Consider the following 27,803-nt stretch of genomic DNA (forward strand, 5'->3'; position numbering starts at 1 on the left):
GCATTTGCGCTTGAAAAGAGAGCAGCGATCCAACGCATCGTTCATATAAAGGACGGATACCAAAGAGCACCATGCAGAGGTACGGTGATTAGAACAGTAGCTGGGTCGATGACCGACGGAAGGAGCCACCAGCCAGTGTATGATCCATCACTGGACCACTTGAGCCGCATAGACTGCTTTGCGAATGACGTGCATGCCATGGCATATTGAGATTCAACGACGAAATAGAAGAGCATTGAGGTGACGTAGGGAACAATTGTCCCGAGCTTGATGCCGTTGTCACATCGCGGCTATTTCATCGCGTCGCGTTGGCAATGGAATATCTTTCGTCGGCGTCTTCTACCAAGCAGTTCGACAGACGATCAAACAGCTTGGAAAGGGTTTCCAATCTGGCTTATAGTGGCGAAGTCGTTTTCGCGGAACGATTAATAGGAGAAGAACAAGAAGGAGGCAAATGAGAACGAATACGTACACGCGACTGTACTCTTTCCTATAGTTTGGCTCGTGATTAGAATCGATACGCTTGCTCCAGACTTCCGATCTTAGCATGCCGCTGTAAATTTCACCAATGAGCGCGCCGACGTTGACGGCGAAGTAAGCCCAACAGACGAAAACTTCGAGATTTCGTCGACGTTGGTCTTCATTGTAGGCGAGTTGCTCGAGCATGTACGGCAACATGACGGCACGCACGGCGGCGGAACACACGGCGACGACACTGATGCCCGTGAAATAAAAGGCTTTCGCGGCGACGTTTACTTGAATCGCTTCGGAATTCGACGAGATAGAGCGACGACGCGTAGATAAAAACGCCGCCGATCGTGTACGGAATCAAAGCGACGATGAGGACTTTGCAGTGACCGAGTTTACGGTCGCACGCGTAGGCCCACAAAGGCGACAGGAGAAACGTTGTCGCGACGAAGAGAAGCGACACGATGTTGGCAATGGAAATTCCGTTCGACTCTTCGGTGACGCCCATGCAGTAGCGGGTGTACGTGCGGACGTTGATCGATACGATGTACCAGGCGACGCGTTCGAGTGTTTGCGAGAGAAGAAGAAGAAGGAGTCTCGCAATTGCCGGCGATACGGACGGAAACCGGAAGACTCCTTTGGTTCGTCGCTTTCGATTTGTCCGAGCCGACGGAACGAGTCGGAGTCGGATTCTGGATCGATGCCGTCTTTCCTCATGACCTGTTACACAGGGTGTCTGGAGGATTAGCCTTGAGCTGAAGACAATCCCTGTATAAATAAATATCTCACTCACTCACTCACACTCACTGTGTTCGTCGCCGACCGGATAATGAAACTTAATAATTTGTCACGATTAGGTGTGACATGTGCGCATGCTCCCGTTCTCTTCTCTTTCTTCTTCGTAGAGCCGCTAGGGAGGAAGCCACAAGCGTGAAGCCATGGCAGACAGTCTAAAGCAGTTTATACTCGACTCGGGAAGTCTTCTTTACAGTAAGTCGCTCGCGCGCAGACGCGAAATGCCGCAGGGTGCGAACTCGCCTTGTCCCCAAAGGTCTGCACGACTTCATCGCATCGTCGCTGATTCGCGAAACCCTGTCGACGAGCGCCCAGCAAAAGCGCAAGACGCTCGCCACTCAACTGGGTGACTTCATCGAGAAGTTGAAAGGTGACGGCCACTTGTCCTCGACGTCGTCACCGTCATTGCGGTCCCCCGCTCACATTCGTCCCCGTATGAAAACACCGATTTCGTCGACAATATCGCCGTTGCTTCAAAAGCCGGCCCCTCCGCCGCAGCCGCCGCCGCAGCCGCCGCCCCCACCCCAGCCCTCCGACGAACCCGAACTCTATACAGACATGCAGCCGGAAGATCCAAACGGCGGCGTAATGGAAGAATTCTACACGGATATGGGTTCGACGCCGGTCCCAGCGCCCCCGCCCCCGCAGACTCCGCCACCGCCGGAGGAGGAGGAGGACTCCTTCGATTCGTTCAGCGAAGAGGAAATGTATACGGATATGGGAACAGAGGAGAAGAAGATGCAAGAAGATATGTATACGGATATGGGAACGGAGGAGACGACGCAAGAAGAGATGTATACGGATATGGGGCAAAATGGCGGGGGTGGCGGCGGCGGCAGCGGCGGCGGCGGCGGCGGCGGCGGCAACATTCCGAGTGTCGTTGTAGAAGACGATTTTTATCATGACGTCACTTCGCAGCCACGTGCTTTGAGTCCGCCCGTTAACAATACATCGGCGGCGGCGGCGGCGGCGACGGACGATGATTCGCCGTACGCGCACGTGAAAAAGGTGAAAAAGATCAAGGCGGTGAGTTTGACGTCAGTAGCGAAGCAGTGCGGCTACTTGGAGAAATTGGGCGGCTATCGCGGCAAAAAGTGGCAGCGACGTTTCTGCATTCTCGACGACATCTGCCTCTATTTCTTCGGCTCGGAAAAGGACAAATCCCAGCACAATCAAATCCTTCTCGTCCGTCACGACGTCGCCACCGAAGCGCCTGAGCTCAAATTAAAGGACAAGCGGCGCAATCTCGTCTTCAAAGTCCATCCGCTCACCGAATCCGACGCGGCGACGGCGAAAGTCTATTATTTCCGCGCGCCCGACGAAAAGACGAAAGGGCAGTGGGTCGACGCGCTCGTCACCGCGTGCCGTCGCGGGACGAATCTATTCAATCGGCACACGATATTACGCGAGTACATCGACGAGTCGAGTCCGTCGTTCAAACGACGACCGCACTCGGAGCCAATCGCTGAGGAGGAGGACGAAGGAGGGGAAGATCTTTATGAGGATACGGCGGAACTGAAAACGACCGTGCGTCCGATAACGCCGTCGTTTACGAGCGAATCCGACGCCGATTCGCCTATGGTGAAGCGTTCGGCGGCGCTGGCGCCGGCGCCGGAGCGACCTAAATCGCAGTTCGTTTTTTCCAAATCGCCTGCTGCTTTGGCTCTCGCCGCGCAACCCAAATCGCAATTCGTTCCACCGGCGGCGGCGGCGGCGCCGCGGACGCCGGATCCCGTCATCGACACGACGCGCATATACGACCAGGATAACTGGTTCAACTATGACGACGTCTACGTCGCCGCGTGGGATTGTCGTGCCGGTGCCGGCGACGAGTTGGCTCTGCGGCGCGGCGATCTCGTTCTCGTCGTTGATCGAAAGAATGCCGATTGGTGGCTCTGCAGCGCCGAGTCGGCCGATAATGATTTTCGCGGAAAGTCGGGTCTTGTGCCGTCAGCGTATCTTGCGCCCGCTTTCGAGTTGGCGTAGGGGAGAGAAGAGCGAGAGAATGGGATTGGGGGGAGTGGGGGGAGATTTATTTACCCGTCTTATAGTTTCTTTCCTTTTTTTTGCTAATGTCTTTTTGCTACGTTTTGTCTTTTTGAAAGTGTCTGTTTGCAAAGGCTTTTGCTTCCATGATTCTGGCTCGGCTAGAAGGAATTTTCGAAAAAAAATAACAAACGAACGCAGCGACGTTGGTTTTACCTGCTTGATCTCGTTGAAGGACGGCTAGTTGCCTGAGCTACAAAGGCGGAATTGCACACGCAAATGACGACGCTGCTACGCTAGAGACTCTTCTCTTACCTTCTGACTCTGGTTCAGGAATGGTGGAGAGACTTGACAGGGAAGCAGCGAAGACGTCTAATCTAGATGCACAGCAAAAAGGTATTAATTACTACATGATTTCTAGTACTATTCTCTCTACGGACTTTGCGTCTAAACTCGATCCGCACAATTCCATCTGTAAATCGAGAGCGGAGATTTGGGATTCAATTTGCTTCGTACTAATTACTGAAAGAGAATATTTATTTACGTAATTGTTTTCACTCGGAGTTGATAATTACCGGTGGTTGCAGTCATAGGACGCATGACAGGCGGCGGCATATTTTCCGCTTTTTTCGTCAGGTTGACTTGAACACCGTCAATCAACTCAACACTCGGTACTGCACGAGCGATATCTGCACGATAGCTGCAAAGTAAAGATACAATACACGTACGTATAATATAAGCATCTATCTACTTTGGCTCTTGAGCCAACGGATTGCCTTCAACGTAAAAATCAGTAAGACGCGGAAATTTTGCCTGCAGATTAAACACATCTCGGAGCAGAAAGAATTTGACTGCATTTATACTTACTAGTGACTCCGTCGTTTTGAGTTGGTTGAATTTCATGTCGAGTAGCTCCAACAAAGGACACTGGCTTGAAAGGGCCTAGCCAATTTTGGGATAAAACCTACGTAGGTATACTGGCCATACCGTAGCGTCTTCTATCTCATTGTTAGCTAAATAAAAGTTCTCCAGTGACCTAAAGGAGAAAGAGGACCAGAAATTAATTAATTAATTCTTATGACGTAGAGAGAGATTTCACACCTCAAATGGCCTAGACTTGCTACAGATGACAAGGAAAGTCGTTCCAATCTTAGAGTCTAATATGAGAAAAAGAATGAGCCATGCAGAAAGAGTCAATAGTATCTCTGACTACCCGAAGACGTGGTAGAGAGCTCAGGTCTGGTAGACTCTTTAGATGATTTCCTGACAAGTCAATTTCTTGAAGCTACGAGAAAAAATTGCGTTTTACCGGAGAAGAACAATTCGTCTACTTTTTTGCATTGAACAATATCAGGAACAGCTACCAATTGATTGTCTCCCAAGTCAAGCTCCTCCAGATTAGTCAACGCAGAAAGTCCCTAAATTTAAAAATAATCAATGCCATCTTTTTTCTCCTAATTCAAACCTCGACTTTGCTGATCTGATTACTGCTCAAGTCCAGATAAGTCAGCTGCGAGAGCGACACAATTTCTTCTCTCGCCACCGACGTAAGACAATTGAAATCTAAGCGAAGCAACTGGAGCCTCGTCAAATGCTTCAGACCCGCCCCAATAGACGCAATGCGATTATATTGCAACATCAAGCAACATAAATCTCTCAACCTAGACGCACATATTAATTAATTAATTAATTAATTAAATTCTGAGTCTACTAAACACCTGTCAAGGCCTTCTATTGTTCTAATCTCATTTGAATAGAGTTTCAGTTCTTTGAGACCCTTGTGTTGAGTCAAATTATCAATGGCAGTTTCATCTGCTGTAACTGATTTACTGTCGATTTAGTTAGGTTTTCTATTTTTCGAATCTTGTTGCAAGACAAATCCAAACTTCTCAGTCGAGAAAACTGTCCCGTTGCCCAGAAACGACGCTCACTCAATATTTCGCATTACAATTTAGACCTACACTTTCCAAGTCGCTGATTCGTCGAATCCGTTTACCGTGGAGATCGATCTCGTACACGTGATCGTTCCTCTGCTGACCAGAAATCCGTAGCTATGAAAAAATAGGTTATCTTTGCGAGAGCTCGCGTGGTTTGGCGCTTGACGGCTTCGCGAGCTTGAGCATACAATCTCGTCCACTTTGATAGAGCAATCAGCAGCGTTGGACGCGGCATCGGCATCGCTGGACTTCTCTTTTCGACGCATTGATCGATTGGCGCCTAGCGTGCGCGTCCACACACGTTACAGTATGCTTACATCAGCTTACATGCTAGCAACTTAAAACAACAGCTTCTGTGCTAGTAAACTACACATCCAACAGCAACACAATAATAGAATCATTGCGCCAGGCCAGCATCAACCGCCATGCCATGGAAAATGCCACGATTCGCTAATAAATTCGCTGGAGAGTCAAATTCTACTTTCTCACCTTTGTCCAGCACAATAATTCTAAAAAGAAAAATTTCAAAATATTACTTCCAATAGGGTTTCTTAATTTCTCACCTGTTGCTATCCATGACGGTGTTGAGGCGGTGGGCAATGGTGAGAACAGTGCAATCATCGAATTCCCGACGGATCGTCTGCTGAATGAGATCATCCGTCTCCAAGTCGATGGCGGCCGTCGCCTCGTCAAGAACGAGAATTTTCGTCTTGCGCAAAAGCGCGCGAGCGAGGCACACGAGCTGGCGCTGACCCACACTAAGAAAAAATATGCAGAATGGAATAAAAAAACTGCTCTCTCCCTTACCTAAGATTTTCGCCGCCTTCCGATATCTCGTAATTCAAACCGGCATCAGCCGATTCAACGAAATCCTTCAGATGAGCGTTTTCCAACGAACGCCAAAGCTCGTCGTCGGTGTGATTCTCAAACGGATCCAAATTGAAGCGAAGTGTACCGGAAAAGAGAACGGGATCCTGCGGAATGATGGTGATGCGCGAACGCAAGTCGTCCAGCCCAAGACGAGATATGTCGATCCCGTCGATAACGATGGCGCCGCCGGCCGCTTCGATGATCCGAAAAATTCCGACGGTCAACGACGATTTGCCGGCACCCGTTCGCCCAACGATGCCGATCTTCTCGCCGGGCATAACGTGACAGTTGATTCTTTTGAGAACAAGATCGAGACCCTCGCGATAGCGCGTCGAGTAAGACTTGAACTCCACTTCGCCGCGATTCGGCCAACCGGGTTGAGGCCGAAAGTGATCCACTATAGATGGCGCCTAGATATAAACAGTTGGCGGTTATAATTATATATCAACTATTAATCCTAATGCTGATGCATCTATTCACTACTGTATTTATACCTCGGTTGGGCTCTCGGAATATTCCTTCACTCTCTCCACGGACACGATATTCGCTTCCAAGGCGCTCGTCATGCGAACTATCCAATTCATCGTCTGCGTAATCTGCAGCGCGTACGAGATCGACAAGCCGACGAGACCCGGAGTCAGACTCGACTTTCGTTCGATGACGGCAAAGAGCGCGGCAAAAAGAATGATGCAATTCCCGACGAATTCCAAGCGCACGGCGAGCCAACGATTGCTGCACACGTTCGGATAATAGGCTGTCTGATTGCGATCGACGCGCGCGTCGCTCTCGCCGACGAACGTCTCGGTCGCGCCGTAGGCGCGAATCGTGCTCGTGCCGGTGAGCGACTCCTGAAAGTGCGAGTGAACGGGCGAACGCGTGACGGACTCGATTCGCTTCAGCTGTCGCGACGAAGCGACGTAGAAGCGTTGCGTGAAGAAATAGAAGACGCCGAGCGGCACCATGATGGCGAGAAAGACGGGCGTCGAATAGCTGATGATGAAGACGATGCCGACGGAGATGAAGAACATGTGCAAAAATCCGCCGAGCGACTGGGGAATGACCTCGTCAACCATGTAGATGTCCTTGGAGAAACGATTGACGATGCGTCCGAGAGGCGTCGTGTCGAAAAACGACATGGGAGAGCGGAGGATGTTGACGAGGAGATCGCCGTGGAGTTTCATTGCCGCTAGGATCGTTCCGACGGTCATAGCGAGCGTGCTGAGCGTGACGATGAGACCCTGGCTGAAGCCGAGGCCCGCGTAGATGCCGAGATAGTAGCCGACGCCGCGCACTCTTGTCGAGGAATTTAAGGCGAGCTCGTTCTCGACGTCGCTCCAACGAGCGAGCCAGATGCTCGAGGCGACCGACGCGGCGCTTTGGAGCGTGAAGAAGACGAGCGTTATAATGACGAGAATCCACGTGCACGATCGAAAGTAATCGGCGTAGACGCCGAATCTCACGTTGCCCGTTTCCGCCTTTTCGGCGGTCGTGAGCTCGGCGGCGGCCGCCTCTTTCTCTTTCTTTTGACGACTTATTTGACGGCTCATCTGACGAGTCAGTTGACGGCTCAACTGACGGCTCACGCCGTACGGCAAATCCGCTTTTCGTTCTTTTTCGCCTGTCGCCGATTCCGAGACGTCGTTTTCGGATAGAGCTCCTTCGTCGTCATCTTTGTCGTCGTCATCATCGTCGTCGTCGTCATTGTCGTCATCGTCGTCATTCACGAAGCCGGATTGAGCGTAGTTGCGAAGGAATTCGGCAAAATCGCCGTCATTTGCTTGAAGTTCGGCATAAGTTCCAATCTACAAGTTCGTATAAAAGAGATTTAATTAATTATTTTATTTAAATAATTATTTATTTTTCTCTATTACCTCTGATATATTCCCTTCTTTCATAACGACTATCTGGTCGCATTGCGGAAGAAAACTGACGCCGTGAGTTACGAATATTCGAATCTTAATCCGAGGAAAACATATTTTTAAAAAAAGTTTACCCTCCCCCTATTTCTCCTCACTTTGTCCTTGAGAACGCCTTCGGGTCCGATGACGTTATCGAATATGTGCTTGCCTACATGAGAATCGACAGCGCTCAGCGGATCATCCATAAGGTAGATATCGCTGTCGTGATAGACGGCGCGAGCCAAGCTCACGCGCTGCTTCTGTCCACCACTCAAATTGATACCCTACATCCAACTAATTGAAAATAATACAGATATATTCATTTTTCTTCTCTACCTTCTCGCCGATTTCCGTTTTGTCGCCGGCCGGCAATACTTCCAAGTCAGGCGTCAGTGCACAGGAATGTAATGCACGATTGTATCTGTCCCCGTCATAGGGCCTTCCAAAAAGAATGTTGTCGCGCAGAGACGCGTTCTGGACCCACGCCTGTTGCGGAGCATACGCAATAGAACCCTAAGACATCTGTACTGTAGAATCTTCTTTAATTAACGTTCGCGCGCTACTGTACCTTCATGAAAATACTTCCGCAGTCCTTTTCCATGTCTCCCAAGAGAGCCGACATGAAGCTTGACTTGCCTGCTCCGACTTGCCCCACGATTGCAACCAGTTTCTTCGGCTTGACGTTCAGGTTGAGACTAGGAATGCAAGAACTCTCTTGAGACCTTTAGAAACGACTACTTAGCGTCCCTTTAACGTTTAAAAGTGAATATGTATGTATATATAAATGACATTGGTCTGCGTTCTCTTTCCCTAATGAACTCTCTTACTCTTTCAAAATGATTCGGTCGCCTTTTGACCAACGGAACGAAGCGCCTTCCACTTTCACCACGTCGACGTCTTCTCCCATACTTCCGACGGGAATTCGAACGACGGCATCCGGATCGAGCTCGTCGCTTTTCAAAAACTTCTGCACGCGTTTCACCGAAACCAACGCCTGAACCATGCTGGCTACCAACATGGGAAGAAAGCTGAGCGGAAAGTTGAGGATGTCGAATAAGGAGAGCGCGACGAATGCCTTGCTCGAAGTCAAATTGTGACCGGTGAGCGAATACGTGGCGAACGTTGCCAATGCAACCTAAATATAACGAGTAAACTGCATGTGATGTTATACGTGACTACGGCGCCTAACCATAAAAGGAGCGCAAGTCCACATGAGCGTCGTGACGGCTCCCAAGTAGGCGCTCCACTTTAGCACAGTCAACTCCTTCTTTCGAACGCACGCAATTGACTTCAAAAACGATTTCTCCCACGCGTACAACTTGATTACCTTAGGGATAATAAATAGGACAGGTTGGTTAGACAAAAAAACACACGCGCAAAAGAACGTTTTACTTTTATGCCACTCAGAACTTCGTTCGTCAATTTAATCCTCTGATCTTTATACGCCATCTGTTTGATCTAAAAGAACGAAGAAATATTCGCTTGAAGGACGCACCCGTTCCCAATAGTGTACCTGCAATTTTCTAGTGATGACCGCTACGACTGCATTGACGGGTATCAGTAGCACCATGACGCCGATGCCGGCGAGCACGGAAACGCCAATCGTTTGCCAGAGAAAGAATATGGCCAAGACCATCTGCAGAGGAGCCGACCACATGAGCTGAACGTACGGCATGAGATCCATAAAGCGTTGCGCGTCGACGGACATCAGATTGACGATTTCGCCCACAGTCGATTGCCTTCTCGCGCTATTATTCAATCTCATAGCCTCAAAAAAAGAAGAAGAAGAAAAAATCAATTTTTAGAGACTTAATTAATTATTAACACTTTTCTACTTTTCGATACACTGCACTGATAATAGCCGACTTGACTCGAATTCCCGTTCGAAAGCACCGATGGAAATATTGATTTAGAAAAAGAGATTGGGTTTCGGCGTTGACGAAGAGAAGAACGGCGTAGACGTAGCCACGCCACGTGGGAATAGTCGGATCCGCCGTAAAGTTAATCATCAATCTAAAAGAGCACAATGTAAATTACGTGCACTAATAGATGTTGTCTCACTTGAGAATCTGGGGACTGACAAACGTCAAAAGATCCTGAACGAGTTTGAAGAAGGCGGCGGTGAACATGAGCCCCCCAAACGCCTTCACGAGCGCTTTCAATAGGGACGGTTCTCTCAACTTGACTTGTGGCCTTTGAGACGACTGTGGACGCGGAAGTAGGTTCTCCTGCGATGATGTCAGTGATTCCGTACTCGCATTCAACGCCGTCTCGTCGGCGTTTATGGAGGAGGGATCGAGAGACTGAATCAACTTGGCGTTCTTTCGTCTGGAGAAAAACAACGGGACGCTAAAAATCGTAAAAGAATGAATCGCCATTTTTTTCTTACTCTGTCTTGCAAACTTCCTTTTTCCAGGCGTCGAGAAATCTCGGAACGACGAAGTCGGCCTTATCCTCCGGAAAGAGATCAAAGAGATCGTCGTCCGTGAGAGGACGTTTGTATCCAAGAAACATCATACTAAATGAGAAAAGATAAGGAAATCCCTTTATATTCGAATTGCGCTCACTTGGTCAGCCACCAGAACGTAATTCGAGAAAGGAACGTCGCCTTTGTCTCCGGGCAAGGTCTCTGTAAGAGTACTTTGTATAAAAAAAAGAACAGTCTCTCTATTTCTGCCAGTACCAGGCTTTCATCGGTTGTAACATAAGGAAGTTTCTCAGGAATTACCGACAAAATGAACGAGGCGAGAACAACAACGAACTCAACTGAAGTCAGAATTAAATTATACGTGACGTTCTTTCCGCCAGTTGAATTTCGAAAAGGTTCCATCTGTTAAAGTACAATACAAGCGCACGTAAATAATAAATATTGACAACAAGCCAAAAGGACTATCTAATATATGAATTACCGCTCCATGCATCTTGACGAGAATGTAAGTGCGCAGTTTCAGCGAGTCGTAGATCAACATCAAAAGCCAGAAAATGAGCAACGTGCCAGGCGCTCGACTGCCGCGATTTCGAAACCACGTGATGCACACGAGAGCCAAAGACTAGAAAAATCCACGGATTAGAGAATGAAGAGTCAATACTCGACTTCTTCCTACCGACGTGACAAACAGAATGGAGGGAGAGAGATACTGATACGTCGCTATTTCTTCTTTTTGCGAATCGTAAAATATCGTCTTCATCAAGTCGACGAATGCAATTACTCCCAAACAGACGGCAAACAGCTGCAAAAGAACGTCCAACCTCGTATTTTTAGACCGATAAAAAATAAACGATTAGACAATCATTATGTCACACCTAAATGCCCGGAGAATAGTTGCGCAAGTGCATACCTAAACTACCGCCGGTACACGTGCCGGTACACGCAGGGTTCATATGATGAATCATTATTTTGTCATTGCACGCGAAAAAAATTTTGATCGCTCGTACCGTGCGCAAAACGTGTATTGCAGTCGGCGGCGGAGCGTTGACCGATTTGTTTTTGTGGCCCTCGGCAAAAAATTGGACGATTGCTAGCAGGAAGAGAAAGACGCATGGGACGAGAAGAATAGCCGTATTCTCGAAGCAAGGTGTGAAGTCAGCTTGTCCAAGCGATATCGCCTCGCCCTGCAGGCATACTCGATAGCATCGAACTTGAACACACCGCTAGGAAGGGTTCTACCCAGAAATTGCTGACGGGATAGCAGAGAGCGTCTAGAACCGCTTCCATACTTTTTTTGTTGTACAGCGAGCATGCGTAGTGGGGAGCCGGATGTAAGATGACTCGACTTATTCTATGCTTACATGCTAGCAACCTAAAAAACACAAAAAAACCAGCTTCTGTGCTAATAAACTACACATCCAACAGCAACACAATAATAGAATCATTGCGCCAGGCCAGCATCAACCGCCATGCCATGGAAAATGCCACGATTCGCTAATAAATTCGCTGGAGAGTCAAATTCTACTTTCTCACCTTTGTCCAGCACAATAATTCTAAAAAGAAAAATTTCAAAATATTACTTCCAATAGGGTTTCTTAATTTCTCACCTGTTGCTATCCATGACAGTGTTGAGGCGGTGGGCAATGGTGAGAACAGTGCAATCATCGAATTCCCGACGGATCGTCTGCTGAATGAGATCATCCGTCTCCAAGTCGATGGCGGCCGTCGCCTCGTCAAGAACGAGAATTTTCGTCTTGCGCAAAAGCGCGCGAGCGAGGCAAACGAGCTGGCGCTGACCCACACTAAGAAAAAATATGCAGCATGCAATAAAAAAATTGCTCTCTCCCTTACCTGAGATTTTCGCCGCCTTCCGATATCTCGTAATTCAAACCGGCATCAGCCGATTCAACGAAATCCTTCAGATGAGCGTTTTCCAACGAACGCCAAAGCTCGTCGTCGGTGTGATACTCAAACGGATCCAAATTGAAGCGAAGCGTACCGGAAAAGAGAACGGGATCCTGCGGAATGATGGTGATGCGCGAACGCAAGTCGTCCAGCCCAAGACGAGATATGTCGATCCCGTCGATAACGATGGCGCCGCCGGCCGCTTCGATGATCCGAAAAATTCCGACGGTCAACGACGATTTGCCGGCACCCGTTCGCCCAACGATGCCGATCTTCTCGCCGGGCATAACGTGACAGTTGATTCTTTTGAGAACAAGATCGAGACCCTCGCGATAGCGCGTCGAGTAAGACTTGAACTCCACTTCGCCGCGATTCGGCCAACCGGGTTGAGGCCGAAAGTGATCCACTATAGATGGCGCCTAGATATAAACAGTTGGCGGTTATAAATTATATAACAACTATTAATCCTAATGTTAATGCATCTATTCACTATTTATACCTCGGTTGGGCTCTCGGAATATTCCTTCACTCTCTCCACGGACACGATATTCGCTTCCAAGGCGCTCGTCATGCGAACTATCCAATTCATCGTCTGCGTAATCTGCAGCGCGTACGAGATCGACAAGCCGACGAGACCCGGAGTCAGACTCGACTTTCGTTCGATGACGGCAAAGAGCGCGGCAAAAAGAATGATGCAATTCCCGACGAATTCCAAGCGCACGGCGAGCCAACGATTGCTGCACACATTCGGATAATAGGCCGTCTGATTGCGATCGACGCGCGCGTCGCTCTCGTCGACGAACGTCTCGGTCGCGCCGTAGGCGCGAATCGTGCTCGTGCCGGTGAGCGACTCCTGAAAGTGCGAGTGAACGGGCGAACGCGTGACGGACTCGATTCGCTTCAGCTGTCGCGACGAAGCGATGTAGAAGCGTTGCGTGAAGAAATAGAAGACGCCGAGCGGCACCATAACGGCGAGAAAGACGGGCGTCGAATAGCTGATGATGAAGACGATGCCGACGGAGATGAAGAACGTGTGCAAAAATCCGCCGAGCGACTGGGGAATGACCTCGTCGATCATGTAGATGTCCTTGGAGAAACGATTGACGATGCGTCCGAGAGGCGTCGTGTCGAAAAACGACATGGGAGAGCGGAGGATGTTGACGAGGAGATCGCCGTGGAGTTTCATTGCCGCTAGGATCGTTCCGACGGTCATAGCGATCGTGCTGAGCGTGACGATGAGACCCTGGCTGAAGCCGAGGCCCGCGTAGATGCCGAGATAGTAGCCGACGCCGCGCACTCTTGTCGAGGAATTTAAGGCGAGCTCGTTCTCGACGTCGCTCCAATGAGCGAGCCAGATGCTCGAGGCGACCGATGCGGCGGTTTGGAGCGTGAAGAAGACGAGCGTTATAATGACGAGAATCCACGTGCACGATCGAAAGTAATCGGCGTAGACGCCGATTCTCACGTTGCCCGTCTCCGCCTTTTCGGCGGTCGTGAGCTCGGCGGCGGCGGCGGCGTCGTCGGCGACCGCCTCTTTCTCTTTCTTTTGACGACTTATTTGACGGCTCATCTGACGAGTCAGTTGACGGCTCAACTGACGGCTCACGCCGTACGGCAAATCCGCTTTTCGTTCTTTTTCGCCTGTCGCCGATTCCGAGACGTCGTTCTCGGATAGAGCTCCTTCGTCGTCATCTTTGTCGTCGTCATCATCGTCGTCGTCATCATTCGCGAAGCCGGATTGAGCGTAATTGCGAAGGAATTCGGCAAAATCGCCGTCATTTGCTTGAAGTTCGGCATAAGTTCCAATCTACAAGTTCGTATAAAAGAGATTTAATTAATCAATTAATTAAATTAATTCTTTTATTTAAATAATTATTTATTTTTCTCTATTACCTCTGATATATTCCCTTCTTTCATAACGACTATCTGGTCGCATTGCGGAAGAAAACTGACGCCGTGAGTTGCGAATATTCGAATCTTAATCCGAGGAAAACATATTTTTAAAAAAGTTTACCCTCCCCCTATCGCATTGCGTTTTCTCCTCACTTTGTCCTTGAGAACGCCTTCGGGTCCGATGACGTTATCGAATATGTGCTTGCCTACATGAGAATCGACAGCGCTCAGCGGATCATCCATAAGGTAGATATCGCTGTCGTGATAGACGGCGCGAGCCAAGCTCACGCGCTGCTTCTGTCCGCCACTCAAATTGATACCCTACATCCAACTAATTGAAAAATAATACAGATATATTAATTTTCTCGCTACCTTCTCGCCGATTTCCGTTTTGTCGCCGGCCGGCAATACTTCCAAGTCAGGCGTCAGTGCACAGGAATGTAATGCACGATTGTATCTGTCCCCGTCATAGGGCCTTCCAAAAAGAATGTTGTCGCGCAGAGACGCGTTCTGGATCCACGCCTGTTGCGGAGCATACGCAATAGAACCCTAAGACATCTGTACTGTAGAATCTTCTTTAATTAACGTTCGCGCGCTACTGTACCTTCATGAAAATACTTCCGCAGTCCTTTTCCATGTCTCCCAAGAGAGCCGACATGAAGCTTGACTTGCCTGCTCCGACTTGCCCCACGATTGCAACCAGTTTCTTCGGCTTGACGTTCAGGTTGAGACTAGGAATGCAAGAACTCTCTTGAGACCTTTAGAAACGACTACTTAGCGTCCCTTTAACGTTTAAAAGTGAATATGTATGTATATATAAATGACATTGGTCTGCGTTCTCTTTCCCTAATGAACTCTCTTACTCTTTCAAAATGATTCGGTCGCCTTTTGACCAACGGAACGAAGCGCCTTCCACTTTCACCCCGTCGACGTCTTCTCCCATTCTTCCGACGGGAATTCGAACGACGGCATCCGGATCGAGCTCGTCGCTTTTCAAAAACTTCTGCACGCGTTTCACCGAAACCAACGCCTGAACCAGGCTGGCTATCACCATGGGAAGAAAGCTGAACGGAAAGTTGAAGATGTCGAATAAGGAGAGTGCGACGAATGCCTTGCTCGAAGTCAAATTGTGACCGGTGAGCGAATACGTGGCGAACGTTGCCAATGCAACCTAAATATAACGAGTAAACTGCATGTGATGTTATACGTGACTACGGCGCCTAACCATAAAAGGAGCGCAACTCCACGTGAGCGACGTGACGGCTCCCAGGTAGGCGCTCCACTTTAGCACGGTCAACTCCTTCTTTCGCACGCACGCAATTGACTTCAAAAACGATTTCTCCCACGCGTACAACTTGATTACCTTAGGGATAATAAATAGGACAGGTTTGGTTAGACAAAAAAACACACGCGCAAAAGAACGTTTTACTTTTACGCCACTCAGAACTTCGTTCGTCAATTTAATCCTCTGATCTTTATACGCCATCTGTTTGATCTAAAAGAACGAAGAAATGTTCGCTTAAAGGACGCACCCGTTTCCAATAGTGTACCTGCAATTTTCTAGTGATGACCGCTACGACTGCATTGACGGGTATCAGTAGCACCATGACGCCGATGCCGGCGAGCACGGAAACGCCAATCGTTTGCCAGAGAAAGAATATGGCCAAGACCATCAGCAGAGGAGCCGACCACAGGAGGTGAATGTACGGCATGAGATCCATAAAGCGTTGCGCGTCGACGGACATCAGATTGACGATTTCGCCCACAGTCGATTGCCTTCTCGCGCTATTATTCAATCTCATAGCCTCAAAAAAAAAGAAAAAGAAAAAATCAATTTTTAGAGACTTAATTAATTATTAACACTTTTCTACTTTTCGATACACTGCACTGATAATAGCCGACTTGACTCGAATTCCCGTTCGAAAGCACCGATGGAAATATTGATTTAGAAAAAGAGATTGGGTTTCGGCATTGACGAAGAGAAGAACGGCGTAGACGTAGCCACGCCACGTGGGAATATTCGGATCCGCCGTAAAGTTAATCATCAATCTAAAAGAACACAATGTAAATTATGTGCACTAATAGATGTCGTCTCACTTGAGAATCTGGGGACTGACAAACGTCAAAAGATCCTGAACGAGTTTGAAGAAGGCGGCGGTGAACATGAGCCCCCCAAACGCCTTCACGAGCGCTTTCAATAGGGACGGTTCTCTCAACTTGACTGGTGACGACTGTGGACGCGGAAGTAGGTTCTCCTGCGATGATGTCAGTGATTCCGTACTCTCATTCAACGCCGTCTCGTCGGCGTTTATGGAGGAGGGATCGAGAGACTGAATCAACTTGGCGTTCTTTCGTCTGGAGAAAAAACAACGGGACGCTAAAAATCGTAAAAGAATGAATCGCCATTTTTTTTTCTTACTCTGTCTTGCAAACTTCCTTTTTCCAGGCGTCGAGAAATCTCGGAACGACGAAGTCGGCCTTATCCTCCGGAAAGAGATCAAAGAGATCGTCGTCCGTGAGAGGACGTTTGTATCCAAGAAACATCATACTAAATGAGAAAAGATAAGGAAATCCCTTTATATTCGAATTGCACTCACTTGGTCAGCCACCAGAACGTAATTCGAGAAAGGAACGTCGCCTTTGTCTCCGGGCAAGGTCTCTGTAAGAGTACTTTGTATAAAAAAAGAACAGTCTCTCTATTTCTGCCAGTACCAGGCTTTCATCGGTTGTAACATAAGGAAGTTTCTCAGGAATTACCGACAAAATGAACGAGGCGAGAACAACAGCGAACTCAACTGAAGTCAGAATTAAATTATACGTGACGTTCTTTCCGCCAGTTGAATTTCGAAAAGGTTCCATCTGTTAAAGTACAATACAAGCGCACGTAAATAATAAATATTGACTACAAGCCTATCTAATATAAGAATTACCGCTCCATGCATCTTGACGAGAATGTAAGTGCGCAGTTTCAGCGAGTCGTAGATCAACATCAAAAGCCAGAAAATGAGCAACGTGCCAGGCGCTCGACTGCCGCGATTTCGAAACCACGTGATGCACACGAGAGCCAAAGACTAGAAAAATCCACGGGTTAGAGAACGAAGAGTCAATACTCGACTTCTTCCTACCGACGTGACAAACAGAATGGAGGGAGAGAGATACTGATACGTCGCTATTTCTTCATTTTGCGAATCGTAAAATATCGTCTTCATCAAGTCGACGAATGCAATTACTCCCAAACAGACGGAAAACAGCTGCAAAAATATGTCCAACCTCGTATTTTTAAATAAACGATTAGACAATCATAATGTCACACTTAAATGCCCGGAGAATAGTTGCGCAAGTGCATATCTCTCTTACATCTATGACTAAACTACCTCCGGTACACGTGCCGGTACACGCAGGTCGCAGGGTTCATTAGCCTCTGAAACCACCGTGCTGAAACCCAGACCCTCCCCGCGCGCGTTACTTGCGGAAGTAGGAGGGTAGGAGCTTCCTCCGCAAGTAGCGCGCGCGGGGAGGGTCTGGTACAGAGGCCAGGGCTACGGGTTCACATTATTTTGTCATTGCACGCGAAAAAAATGTTGATCGCTCGTACCGTGCGCAAAACGTGTATTGCAGTCGGCGGCGGAGCGTTGACCGATTTGTTTTTGTGGCCCTCGGCACAAAATTGGACGATTGCTAGCAGGAAGAGAAAGACGCATGGGACGAGAAGAATAGCCGTATTCTCGAAGCAAGGTGTGAAGTCAGCTTGTCCAAGCGATATCGCCTCGCCCTGCAGGCATACTCGATAGCATCGAACTTGAACACACCGCTAGGAAGGGTTCTACCCAGAAATTGCTGACGGGATAGCAGAGAGCGTCTAGAACTTCTTCCATACTTTTTTGTTGTACAGCGAGCATGCGTAGTGGGGAGCCGGGTAAAAGATGACTCACTCAACATCCTGTTTTCGTTTGAAGCACCGCTTCTCTTCACGGAGCCTCCACAAGACGAAGAAAGCGTGCAAACTGAACCTACCAGCTGCAGCTTCTGTTTTTTGATTTGTATATCAATAAATCTTAGCTACGAAATTTTGTACAGTAGCCCGGGGGGTTAATTAATGCAATAATCATCAAGCCTAAAGAATCCCCCCCATCTCCCCGGGCAATATTCCCCAAATAACCGTTTCTGAAATTCTTAGTAGAGCGGCTGATTCCGCTGAACTTAGGCAATTACCTACTATAAACTCCCACTAGCTGTTACACCGAGTCCAGCCTCACCGTCTAGCCATCTACGCCATCCGTCTAAAATGCGGCGCCGGTGCGGTGCCGCGCGGAAACATCTTCCGCCGGCGAAGAAGCATTCCAGCGGTGCTCTGCGGTCAGAACGTCAGCGGGGGCACTATTCTTGCGAAATGAAGCTTAATTTGAAAAATCAACATGGAAAACTCTGTCGCCACTCCTAGTCGACCGCTACATGATTATTCCTATTCTCGGAGTCAATGACATCACTCTCGCGCAACGACTCTATGGATGCGCAAATGCGCCGTGATTGCATTTAGGGCGTGCCGGCTCCGTTTTCTGAAGCCCGACACTGAAGGATGCCGCCTCGAGCGGAACCTATGTACCCCACCAATCGATGACGTCAAACCGCTTGCAAATTGTCGCTACTTCACCTAATTTCCTAATTGAGTTCTGTTTGGGTAGATGATACCGTTCCTGGAAGCGGCGGGACTCAACTGGAAGCCAGTAAAAAAAAGGAAGGCATCGTGCGTCCGACTGGAGCGTGTTGTCTTGCGTTCAGCACGTACACAGCTAGGACTATTCTCGGAAGTTTGTTCGCGTGAGGATTCCCCTGTTACGTGCGGTATATCGCTGGGTTCACGCCACCGGGGAAACGTCAGCTTGTTTATTGGTCAAATATTCATTTATATAAAATGCATATCCCGCCCCCCCCTTTCTGTTCCCATCTGTTCGGGTGCACGTTATCGCGAGCGGATCTGAAGGCAAACAAACACGGCAGCGTGTGCATATAGAGAGAGACAGAATAATTGGCCAACCGCTCTATACCGTGTATGTCACCACACAGCATGCATTCAGTCGTTCCACTAGAGAACTTACTAAAATCAAGGGCATTGGCATTGTGCATCCTTTTATCAGCACGTATGGGTTCCCCCCCTCCCAGACCAATGTTTTGGCCTCGGGGATGTGTCCTTAGCCCCATGAGTGGAATAAGCAAACAGTGAATGAACGATACACACATGCGATAGATTAGCTTATCTCAGTAGGACTGCTCTGGATCAAAATCGTGATTCATCTGAACATTTTTAGGTTACTGCCGCGTTTGAAAAAGCCCAGAGAGTCGAAGAGCTGCCATTTCTGATCACATTCTTCTAAGCAGCCTATAACTGTTCTCTGCTCTAGTTCCCTGCTCATTTTGTCAATAAAGTGGCCATGGTAGACTTATAGACTAACTTCGTCCTAGGATAAGTGCCTTTTCCTTGGACAAACGACCGAAATCCAGAATCTATGTAATGCGCATGCGTGGCTAGTCTCTCCAACATGGTGAGTGCGACGCAACCTGAATCTCCCTCGATCATGTCCATCTCACCGTGTGCGATCGTTTAGGGAAAGGATATTGACCATAGGAAGAAACGAAGAGTGGTGCGAAAGGACACCAAGTCGAAGAGCGGCTACGTCCAGCTTTTAGTCAAAGTAAATCGAACGAACGAGCGCAATACTAAAGTCGCGAACCTCTCTCGTTAGCTCTACCGCTTTCTCGCGCGACGAACGAGCTCTCCTTTCAACAGAGTCGTTCTCAAACGCCTCTTTATGAGCCGAACGCATCGTCCTCCCGTCTCTATATCGCGATTGGTAAGAACTTGCCTCTCGCGAGGCCCCGCGCCTCCAAAACGCATTTTCTCGCAGACAAAGCAAATGGGAAAGGGCGATCGTGGCGAGAAAGTGGCTGTCATAGTCGGAACGATCACAGACGACGTTCGCCAACTCGACGTGCCCAAGATCAAGGTACGGGAGAAGCGAAGTGTCGATTCTGACTGAAAATACCGGTGGTAGGTGTGCGCTCTGCGTTTCACAGCAGGCGCGCAAGCGCGAATTGTCAAGGCGGGAGGAGAGTGCATTACGTTCGATCAGCTGGCGCTGATGGCGCCAAAAGGCCAAAATACCGTTCTGCTTCAAGGTACAGTAACACCGATTCCATTTTTCCAACGCGTTGGTTTATCGACCGGTTTTAGGACCAAGAAAGGCTCGCGAAGCCGAGAGACACTTCGGTCGTCCTCCCGGCACTCCTCACAACCACACGAAGTACAGACGAATAGTATCGTTGATATGAACGTCTCTAAGACTCGCTTTGTCTTTAGGCCGTACATTCGTTCGAAGGGACGCAAGTTTGAGAAAGCGCGCGGAAGAAGACGCAGTCGTGGCTACAAAGCGTAAAGAGACAGTCATTGTGTGTGCATGGAGGCATTTTGAGATTTTGTGCGAAAAAATCCAATAAAGTCCCAACGACACGAAAGATATCAGCTTATGAGAATCGTGTATTTAGACGCCTTTGCTCTATCAAAGGCCGTAAAATAGAGATTAATCCAAAACAAATCCCTCCGATCCATGACAAAATACATGTCCTTTCGGTTACCGTAACTTCTGTACAAAAGAAAAAAAAGGCGCGGAAGCCTCGCGCGTACGTAGTCCCAAGATGATCTAAGCCGGTTGCATGCATCTAAAAAAGTACGTGCGCTGATTTTAGCTCGTGGACGTCATCTCATCTGCACTCGAGCCTCGATCTTTCCATCGTACACGGGCAGAAACTCGGAATCCTTGGTGTACTCCTGATATAACTTCTGCCTGTCACTCGGATCATACACGAGGAAATAGTATCTGTAAAAGAAGACGGTCAGAAAAAAAGACGTTTGATCTCACTGCTAAGCGCATTCACCTGTAATTCCCGGGTATATACGCTTTAAAATCTTTCAGCGTCACCGTGGACTGATGCAGGCGAAAGTGCAGCGTCTTGGGCTCCTGCCCAGGCAACAGCAACCGATACGTAATCTCAATTCCCCTGGATCTCGAATGCATTCGCTGAGCCCTCTGCTCCGCCGGCGGCGACAGATACGCCGGATCGCGATTCGCACAGCTAAATTTGACCGGCTGCCTTCCAACCATGACGTCGCTTCCCTCGCGGGAATTATAGGACGCCACAGACGACGCGCACGACGGATAGAGCGCCGTCGCCGCCGCCGCGTGCCGATCGTAGACCATGTAGAGAGACTCGGACGGCTCGGACGAGGCGAGAGACCACTGATCGCTGGTATTGCTGCTCATCGCTGTCGTGTAGACTTTGTCCGATTTGAAGGGTCCTTGGGGTGGAAGTTTAGGTGCCGCCGCCGCCGCAGAAGCAGCCGCCGCCGCCGCTTCGTAGTGATGATGCTGGTGCACGTGTTGGTGATGGTGCACGTGCGTTTTCTTTTTGAGTCGGCTCAGAGCGGCGATGCGGTGACGTTGTTGGGATCCCGTTTCGTCGAGCTGAATCGAGCGGACGAGACTTGCGGCGCATGAGGAGAGATCGTCGTCGGAGTGGTCGTCCTCGGCCAATGGGTACGGCTTGGGTTTTCTGTGACCGGCGACGTCGAAGTCGGGATCAAAGTTTTTGAGTTCCTAGAAATGAGAACTTCATTAGGAAGGACTTGAACTGTTGGTTATTGCGGTGAGGTGCATTAGAAAGGCCCCCCCTGACTATAGATGAGAGTCTGTGTGTGGGGGGGGGGGGGGGGGGGGGGAAGAGCTAATCTATGAAAAATACTGATTATACATGAACAGATGGATGGTAGATTATGAAAGTCACAAAAATACTTATTACTTATTATACATGAACGGGTGTGTGCGTGTTTGTGGGAGGAGGAGAAAGGGAGAACGGCTAACCACAGCCAATAAGAAAAAACTTATGATTATGCATAAACGAACGTGCAAGTAACCGCAGGTGTACTGCAAGTGATTGGATGCTGGGGGAGAAAAAACCAACAAGGTAACCTTGGTGGAGGAGGGCAACAGATGAATTAGATAACGGATCTGCTATGATTGTCAATACAAAAAGGCACAATACTGATAAGTCTGAGAAACCGCAAGAGGAACTTTGGGAAAGGAAGACAGGTACTACAATCTAAAAAAGGGTTGACGGATCTGAACAAAGAATACTGTGGGAGACACAGCTGAGCACACTACTGATTATTTAGACGAACATCCGCTGGAGTACAAGTGAACACATGTAAATTACTGCGAGTGAATACAACGCGCGGGGAAGAGGAACGACGCATCGCGTAGTCTCACACAATCTCTCTCTCTCTCTCTCTCTCTAACATTCGGTCAGTGGATACGCGGATTACGAAAAGAGTCGAGACCGGAGTTCGGAGTGCTACGTGACGTGGGCCTAGACAACGGTACACGCGAAGAGAATGGATTCGCGCACTTGACCGATTTCGCTCCTTCGCAGTTCGCGTGATAATAGGGTCCCAATTGGGGAGGGGAGGGGGCGGAGGCCGCCGACGCCGCCAGTGCCGCCCGCTGGGACTCGTTTCTTTTTTCTTACCGGTTGTTCGACTATGTTGCCCAGCTGCTGTCGATCGATCGTCGATTCGGGCGACGGACGTAAACAGGACGGTAATTCGTTGTGACGTATGACGTCTTGTAGACGATCGCGGAGGAGAAGAAAGAAATCTTCCGGCCGGTAGTTGTATTTTCGTGGCTGGCGCGGCACCGGAGGAAGCTGAGGCGGGGAGAAGGAGAGAAAAGCGCGGTTAGCGGTTTAGTGAGGACGAAGGGCCGAAAAGGGGGCGGTATCGCGCGCGTTATTCATGTCTGTCTGCGCGGAGACTCTCTGACTGAGCTCACCTCCGGCAGGTCGTCTTTCTGAAAAGCGGCGCGTATTCCGTCGGTTTGAATGTCATCTTTCGCTTTGGGGGCGTTTTGTTGAGCCGAAAGAGCGCGTATCCGCGCCGATAACGTGCTCCCCTCGCTAGAATAAGAGAAAAATTGAAAATCTCGACACCATAAATAATCGCTAGAGGCGAGAGACTCAAAAGCGCTAGCGCGGGCTTCCGTTTTTCTTTCCCCCCGACCCATCTAGTATTCTACTCACTCGTTTATCGACGTCGCAGACAGAGCGAACGAGCAGACGGTCTGCTCGTCGCCCTCCTCCTCAAAAGGCGGCGAAAAGAGCTCGTTCTCGTCGATCGGAAACTCGCTGTGCGGCCGATCGCTCGTATTGATCAACAGTCGTCGTCGACTCGCCTTCGCGACGTATTCGCGATAGGTGTCCGACTTGAGAAAGGCGGGATACTCGGCGTCGCGCATCGTGCCGACGACGTCCGCCTGCGCGCCGACATACAAATCGTCGGCGATCGTCGTCGTGCGGCGATCGGCGGCGAGCGACGCGCGCACGGCTTTCATGGCCACGTCGCCGATTTTCACGTTTTGCGCCGCGCTGCGCGATAGGTATTGCTTGTAAATGCTCTGCGCCTGACGAAGTCGATTCTTCGGGAGGCACGTCTCGCGATACATCTTGCACGAGAGCCAGAAACTAAGGGCCGCCGCTCGGCCCACGTTCGCTAGATAGGTGTTGAAGACTTCTAAGCCGACCGGATCGGCGAGTAGTTCTTCGATTGAGATCGACCACTTGTCGCAGGCGGGCGGCGACGCCGTGCCGGTGATGCGATCCTCTTCGGCGTCGCTCTCTCCGCCGGGAAACACGATGGGGCGATCCGCTTCGGGAAGTTCGTCCATTTCTTTTTTTCTGAAAACGAGATCGATGAGTGTGCAGCCAGGGCGTATGTGTGGTGTGTGTGCGTGCGTGTGTGCCTGTTGTCTCGCGTTTGTGGCGGGCGCGGCACTTCAAACGAGCAGACGAATGCTTCGGAAAAGAAAAAAGGAGCCGCGCGCGCGCGCGACTTGACTCCTCGATCGAATACGCGTATTCCTCTGTCGCTACACGCAGTCGGACATACAATACGATCGAACTAAGCTACATTTTGACAGGAAAGCGGCACGTGTTGATGTAGCGGGCCCACCAAAAATAAACGATCACGAAGCCGAAGCCGAATCGCCAGTCGTTTAGGTTTTACAGAAAAAGCCGCCTTGCGCGATCGTCGCTGCTTTGTCGCACACACGGGTTCGAAAGGCGAAGCGGTGACGATCGGATCGACTATTCGAGCAGCTCGCGTGACGCTAGAAATCGAAACGCCGGGCGAGCGTAACGCGATCTACATTCTCGCTTCACGAACCCTCTCTCGAGACGTTCGACGTCGCGATTGTTCGTTTGATGCGGTCGTCGTAGAGAGAACGCGCCCACCCCGTTCGCTCTCGAGCGCGGAACGAATCCAATCGAAAGGAGTCGCGAGAGAGATAGAACTAGACCCGATCCAGTTACCTTAGTTATTAGGCCGACGCACACTGGAGACAGTTTGGTGGACGAAGGTCACGATAGGAATGAACGGGGGAGCGACCGTACTCGCGTGGTTAGTCTCCCCAGAGGCGAGGCAAAAGTGTCGGCTTGGTCCTCAATCGTCTCGCTCCAAGTCCCGGTCGCTGGTATCAAAGAGACCGCCCTTGTTGATGGCCGAGGGAGACGCCGCGCTGACGATGAACGCCTCCGCCCGCGCCAATCAGCGTCCTTGCCGCTAAGCGAGGGAGGAGCCACGTGCTAAGGACATTGCTCTAATTTGAATCGTAAATGTTCCGCTCTTGTGCCCTAATTATACTAGAGCCACATTGCGAAACGCGGCAAGACCGCCCCGCCGCTCTCGCCGACCCGCCGCCCGACTCGCTGGCTGTCGCTCGATCGCGACAGTCGACACGCGCGGTCTACATCTCGTCAAAGCGCCGCGCGCGCGGTTCCGGTCCGGTCGAGCCCCACCGCAAGCCATAGTTCGCGCGCGCGTAGGACGTGTGGGAAGACGAAAGGTCCAACTTAGTCGTCCACGCATCCCTGGGTAAATTCCCAGAAATTTTCTTAGCGAGAAGGCGGGGACGCATTCGCGTCGTTGCTAAACGGTCACTTCCTTAGCGGAAATCATAACGAGACGCTGCCATAGTGCACTTTATCGAACACACATAGACAAAGACATCCGCACATATACTACAAAGTCCTCCGTCGCCCACGACGAAGTGGCGACGAAGTGGCGACGGAGAACGTAGTTTATAGATACAAAGGCCTCGCTGTCTTCTCGTTAGAAGCCCGAAAGTTGAAAAGAGAGAAGACGACCAACTACAGACAAAATCGCATTGGAAACGCGCTCTTGCCGACACCTAGGGCCGTCGCCGCCTCGCTCGGTCTTACCTAATAGTACTGACGTAAATTTCATAGACAGGCGGTGTGATCGCAGTGCCAATGTCCGTTGTTGCATTGACTAGGTGGGGTGGGGTGGGGTGGGGAGGCGCGAAAAAGCGAAAATAAACATAAACACAAATAGCATATAGTTACAGTTCTCATACCAGTCTGAACAGCCGTCCTTCAAGCTTATTATTTCGCCAGACGAGACCTTTTTCTTGCCCAGGTTGCAGTCTAAACTGAAAATAAAGTCGAGTGTCCTAAACGACGACAGTTCGCGCACCTTTCTTGCACGATTTTTTGTCAACGACGTTGATATTGCGACCGATGATGCAGGCGGTGCGTTTCAGATGGCACAAGTTCTTGTGCAGGTGACCGTCATCGCCGCACAGATAGTCGATCTCGTCGGGACAAGTCGCCGGACAGCAGCGAAAGCCCGCGGAACTCTTCGTGCAGATCTCGTCGCCGCCGCACTGATGCGAACCGCACATCCGTCCTAGAGAAGAGGAGAAACCGTAGAGGTACCTCTCTCCCAGACAAAGCAGACGACAGCGGATACGGAGTACCAACATTAGCTTTAGACTAAAACGATTCATTCGCGAGCGAGTGAGCGCAATTCATCTACCGTCGACTGACGCATTTCCTTTCGTTAGAAATGACCAGGCACTAGACTCCCTAACTCTCGTTCGTCTGGGCGCCATCTACGTGGGGTTACGTAAATATTTTAGTTCGCACGCCACATTTCAGTTCCTTGCTACTTCAGCTGGGCCTTATCTATTCTGGTCACGATAAGGCCAGTCCGCCGCTATGCACGGCGCAACTAATTATTACGCAATTATCTCTGCCTAGGAATAGTAGCGAATTCTACTTTCAATTTTCGAGAAAACACCGTCAGAGGTAGCCTAACCCTTGCAGCTGCTATAGCCAATTTCCGTGTGCTACAAACAAGGCCACTGACAATAGCGCGGAACTCCTCCGGACACTCCAGTCCTAATTACTTATTAGGGACCCAAGTCTATTGCTAGCAGGAACGAACAGTTCTTTTCTACCAAATGAATGAATGAATGAATGAATGATTGAATATGATTCAGGCACTGCTACGGCTTTCTATATTAATTTGCGGGATGCAGAAGGACGCCAGGGGAGGAAAACCGCATGCGCCACAAGCAGAGAACACTTCCTACGCAGTACCACTAAAACGTCACTGAGCAGGGAAAAAATGTTAAAAAGATTGAAGTGATAACCAATTAGGGGAAGGACGTTCTCGGTTCTCGTGAGAAATAAATATCGGAATGAGCCAGAGCCCGGGAATACTTATTTTGAGAAGTGTGCCAAGTGGGAAAATAAGAGATTATGGCCATTATAGCGGTGACCACACGCCGCGACGTTCTACAGAGCACCCACTTTGCTCTAAGCTTCCAACGATCAAAGTTCTCTGACTCGCGGGTGGTCCACGGAAGGATTTAACCCTCTAAGCGCATAAACCAGGAAATCGCGCTAGTCTGCTACCCCCAACTAAAACAGTAGCTCAAATACCGCTGTCTTGACTGAGAATCGCGCTGGGCCGGGGGCTAAAAATAGACTCGCGCGCGCTTACCTCCAATGAGACATTCCTCGCCCGTGAACGAGACAAAGGTCGAGCGATCGTTGCGGAAGCATCTGTCGCGATCGAAAACGCAAAGGCTCGCGTACGTGACACCGTTTTCGACGCAGATCGGCTCCGGTCGCTTGAACATATATTCGGCGAAGCTCGACTCGCAATCGGCGACGCAGCAGCGCGCGTCGTCGACGCACTTTTGGTAGTAGGCACAGTGTAAGGCGCCGCCCCCGCATATCTCGCCATTCGGCAAACAGTCGTCGACGACGCAAACGCACGTCTTTTTTCTGCCCTCGCGCACGCATTGATGGCCGTTCGGGCAATTGCAGTCGTTCGCGACGACGCAAACTGCCATGTCGCCCAGATCCGGATCCGTCATCGTTTCGCACATTTTCCCCTTGCCGCAGTCGACTTTCTTGCACGGGTCGTCGTCGTCGCCCTTTTTCGCATCTGCGGATTGACGGCATACCGAGTTAATTTCGCCGCCAGACGTGCGGTGAGGACGCGCGGTGTCGTTTCGCTTTTTTTCTCACCATTCGAGACGATCCACGTCGTGTAGACGAGCAATACAAACTTTACAATCACGCGCATGTCGTCGGCTTATGTCGGAGATTGCAATTGATACGGTAGCCTCAAGAAATTGCGGCCTAAACGCTCCGTTTACACAAAGAACTCCAAGGGCGTTGTCGAAACGGTAGAGTGCGCTAAGACGA

General features: G+C 49.8%; 7 protein-coding genes and 1 long non-coding RNA gene across 9 annotated transcripts; 2 read left to right on the top strand and 6 right to left on the bottom strand.

Annotated features, from left to right (window-relative positions):
• The first annotated feature begins 1,331 nt into the window (after positions 1–1,331).
• On the top strand, positions 1,332–3,438 carry LOC136200370 (uncharacterized). Its single transcript, XM_065990759.1, has 2 exons — positions 1,332–1,458; positions 1,520–3,438. The coding sequence occupies exons 1-2, from the start codon at positions 1,407–1,409 to the stop codon at positions 3,247–3,249; spliced, it is 1,782 nt and encodes a 593-aa protein (XP_065846831.1). The 5' UTR covers positions 1,332–1,406; the 3' UTR covers positions 3,250–3,438.
• Positions 2,227–5,459, bottom strand: LOC136200371 (protein phosphatase 1 regulatory subunit 7-like). The gene is made up of 16 exons (XM_065990760.1): positions 5,375–5,459; positions 5,211–5,300; positions 5,080–5,151; positions 4,968–5,026; positions 4,715–4,910; positions 4,581–4,667; positions 4,463–4,534; positions 4,351–4,406; positions 4,237–4,285; positions 4,117–4,191; positions 4,001–4,062; positions 3,825–3,949; positions 3,690–3,771; positions 3,565–3,626; positions 3,466–3,502; positions 2,227–3,410 (listed from the first exon to the last, which is right to left on the bottom strand). The coding sequence occupies exons 1-16, from the start codon at positions 5,450–5,452 to the stop codon at positions 3,347–3,349; spliced, it is 1,266 nt and encodes a 421-aa protein (XP_065846832.1). The 5' UTR covers positions 5,453–5,459; the 3' UTR covers positions 2,227–3,346.
• On the bottom strand, positions 5,460–11,739 carry LOC136200366 (multidrug resistance-associated protein 1-like). The gene is made up of 21 exons (XM_065990754.1): positions 11,622–11,739; positions 11,390–11,566; positions 11,059–11,184; positions 10,864–11,004; positions 10,638–10,784; positions 10,522–10,583; positions 10,344–10,472; positions 10,016–10,282; positions 9,790–9,967; positions 9,468–9,722; positions 9,347–9,412; positions 9,144–9,281; positions 8,782–9,089; positions 8,523–8,649; positions 8,291–8,467; positions 8,071–8,238; positions 7,928–8,011; positions 6,551–7,858; positions 5,994–6,466; positions 5,750–5,944; positions 5,460–5,695 (listed from the first exon to the last, which is right to left on the bottom strand). The coding sequence occupies exons 1-21, from the start codon at positions 11,667–11,669 to the stop codon at positions 5,584–5,586; spliced, it is 4,686 nt and encodes a 1,561-aa protein (XP_065846826.1). The 5' UTR covers positions 11,670–11,739; the 3' UTR covers positions 5,460–5,583.
• LOC136200365 (multidrug resistance-associated protein 1-like) lies at positions 11,715–18,179 on the bottom strand. Its single transcript, XM_065990753.1, has 21 exons — positions 18,008–18,179; positions 17,776–17,952; positions 17,306–17,431; positions 17,111–17,251; positions 16,893–17,039; positions 16,778–16,839; positions 16,600–16,728; positions 16,278–16,535; positions 16,052–16,229; positions 15,731–15,985; positions 15,610–15,675; positions 15,406–15,543; positions 15,044–15,351; positions 14,785–14,911; positions 14,553–14,729; positions 14,334–14,501; positions 14,181–14,264; positions 12,787–14,094; positions 12,234–12,706; positions 11,990–12,184; positions 11,715–11,935 (listed from the first exon to the last, which is right to left on the bottom strand). The coding sequence occupies exons 1-21, from the start codon at positions 18,077–18,079 to the stop codon at positions 11,824–11,826; spliced, it is 4,701 nt and encodes a 1,566-aa protein (XP_065846825.1). The 5' UTR covers positions 18,080–18,179; the 3' UTR covers positions 11,715–11,823.
• Positions 18,180–19,402: 1,223 nt separating this feature from the next.
• Positions 19,403–19,687, bottom strand: LOC136200379 (uncharacterized). Its single transcript, XR_010673370.1, has 2 exons — positions 19,631–19,687; positions 19,403–19,583 (listed from the first exon to the last, which is right to left on the bottom strand). It is a non-coding gene; the product is annotated as an uncharacterized lncRNA (long non-coding RNA).
• On the top strand, positions 19,631–20,690 carry LOC136200377 (large ribosomal subunit protein eL18-like). The gene is made up of 7 exons (XM_065990765.1): positions 19,631–19,720; positions 19,784–19,870; positions 19,922–20,029; positions 20,084–20,182; positions 20,231–20,354; positions 20,410–20,479; positions 20,536–20,690. The coding sequence occupies exons 1-7, from the start codon at positions 19,718–19,720 to the stop codon at positions 20,609–20,611; spliced, it is 567 nt and encodes a 188-aa protein (XP_065846837.1). The 5' UTR covers positions 19,631–19,717; the 3' UTR covers positions 20,612–20,690.
• A 4-nt stretch (positions 20,691–20,694) lies between these two features.
• LOC136200369 (axin-1-like) lies at positions 20,695–24,733 on the bottom strand. Of its 2 annotated transcripts, none has more exons than XM_065990757.1 (6): positions 24,594–24,733; positions 23,307–23,960; positions 23,060–23,183; positions 22,758–22,934; positions 21,111–21,829; positions 20,695–21,052 (listed from the first exon to the last, which is right to left on the bottom strand). In XM_065990757.1, the coding sequence occupies exons 2-6, from the start codon at positions 23,948–23,950 to the stop codon at positions 20,932–20,934; spliced, it is 1,785 nt and encodes a 594-aa protein (XP_065846829.1). In that variant the 5' UTR covers positions 23,951–23,960; positions 24,594–24,733; the 3' UTR covers positions 20,695–20,931. The 2 variants fall into 2 exon arrangements, with proteins under 2 accessions (XP_065846829.1, XP_065846830.1); XM_065990758.1 differs by lacking the exon at positions 24,594–24,733 and adding an exon at positions 24,235–24,587.
• A 511-nt stretch (positions 24,734–25,244) lies between these two features.
• Positions 25,245–27,786, bottom strand: LOC136200374 (follistatin-A-like). The gene is made up of 6 exons (XM_065990762.1): positions 27,624–27,786; positions 27,091–27,540; positions 25,777–25,989; positions 25,658–25,727; positions 25,503–25,572; positions 25,245–25,430 (listed from the first exon to the last, which is right to left on the bottom strand). The coding sequence occupies exons 1-5, from the start codon at positions 27,679–27,681 to the stop codon at positions 25,524–25,526; spliced, it is 840 nt and encodes a 279-aa protein (XP_065846834.1). The 5' UTR covers positions 27,682–27,786; the 3' UTR covers positions 25,245–25,430; positions 25,503–25,523.
• Positions 27,787–27,803: the final 17 nt, after the last annotated feature.

The sequence above is a fragment of the Oscarella lobularis genome, chromosome 2 (genome assembly GCF_947507565.1).
Source record: "Oscarella lobularis chromosome 2, ooOscLobu1.1, whole genome shotgun sequence".
Taxonomy (NCBI): domain Eukaryota; kingdom Metazoa; phylum Porifera; class Homoscleromorpha; order Homosclerophorida; family Oscarellidae; genus Oscarella; species Oscarella lobularis.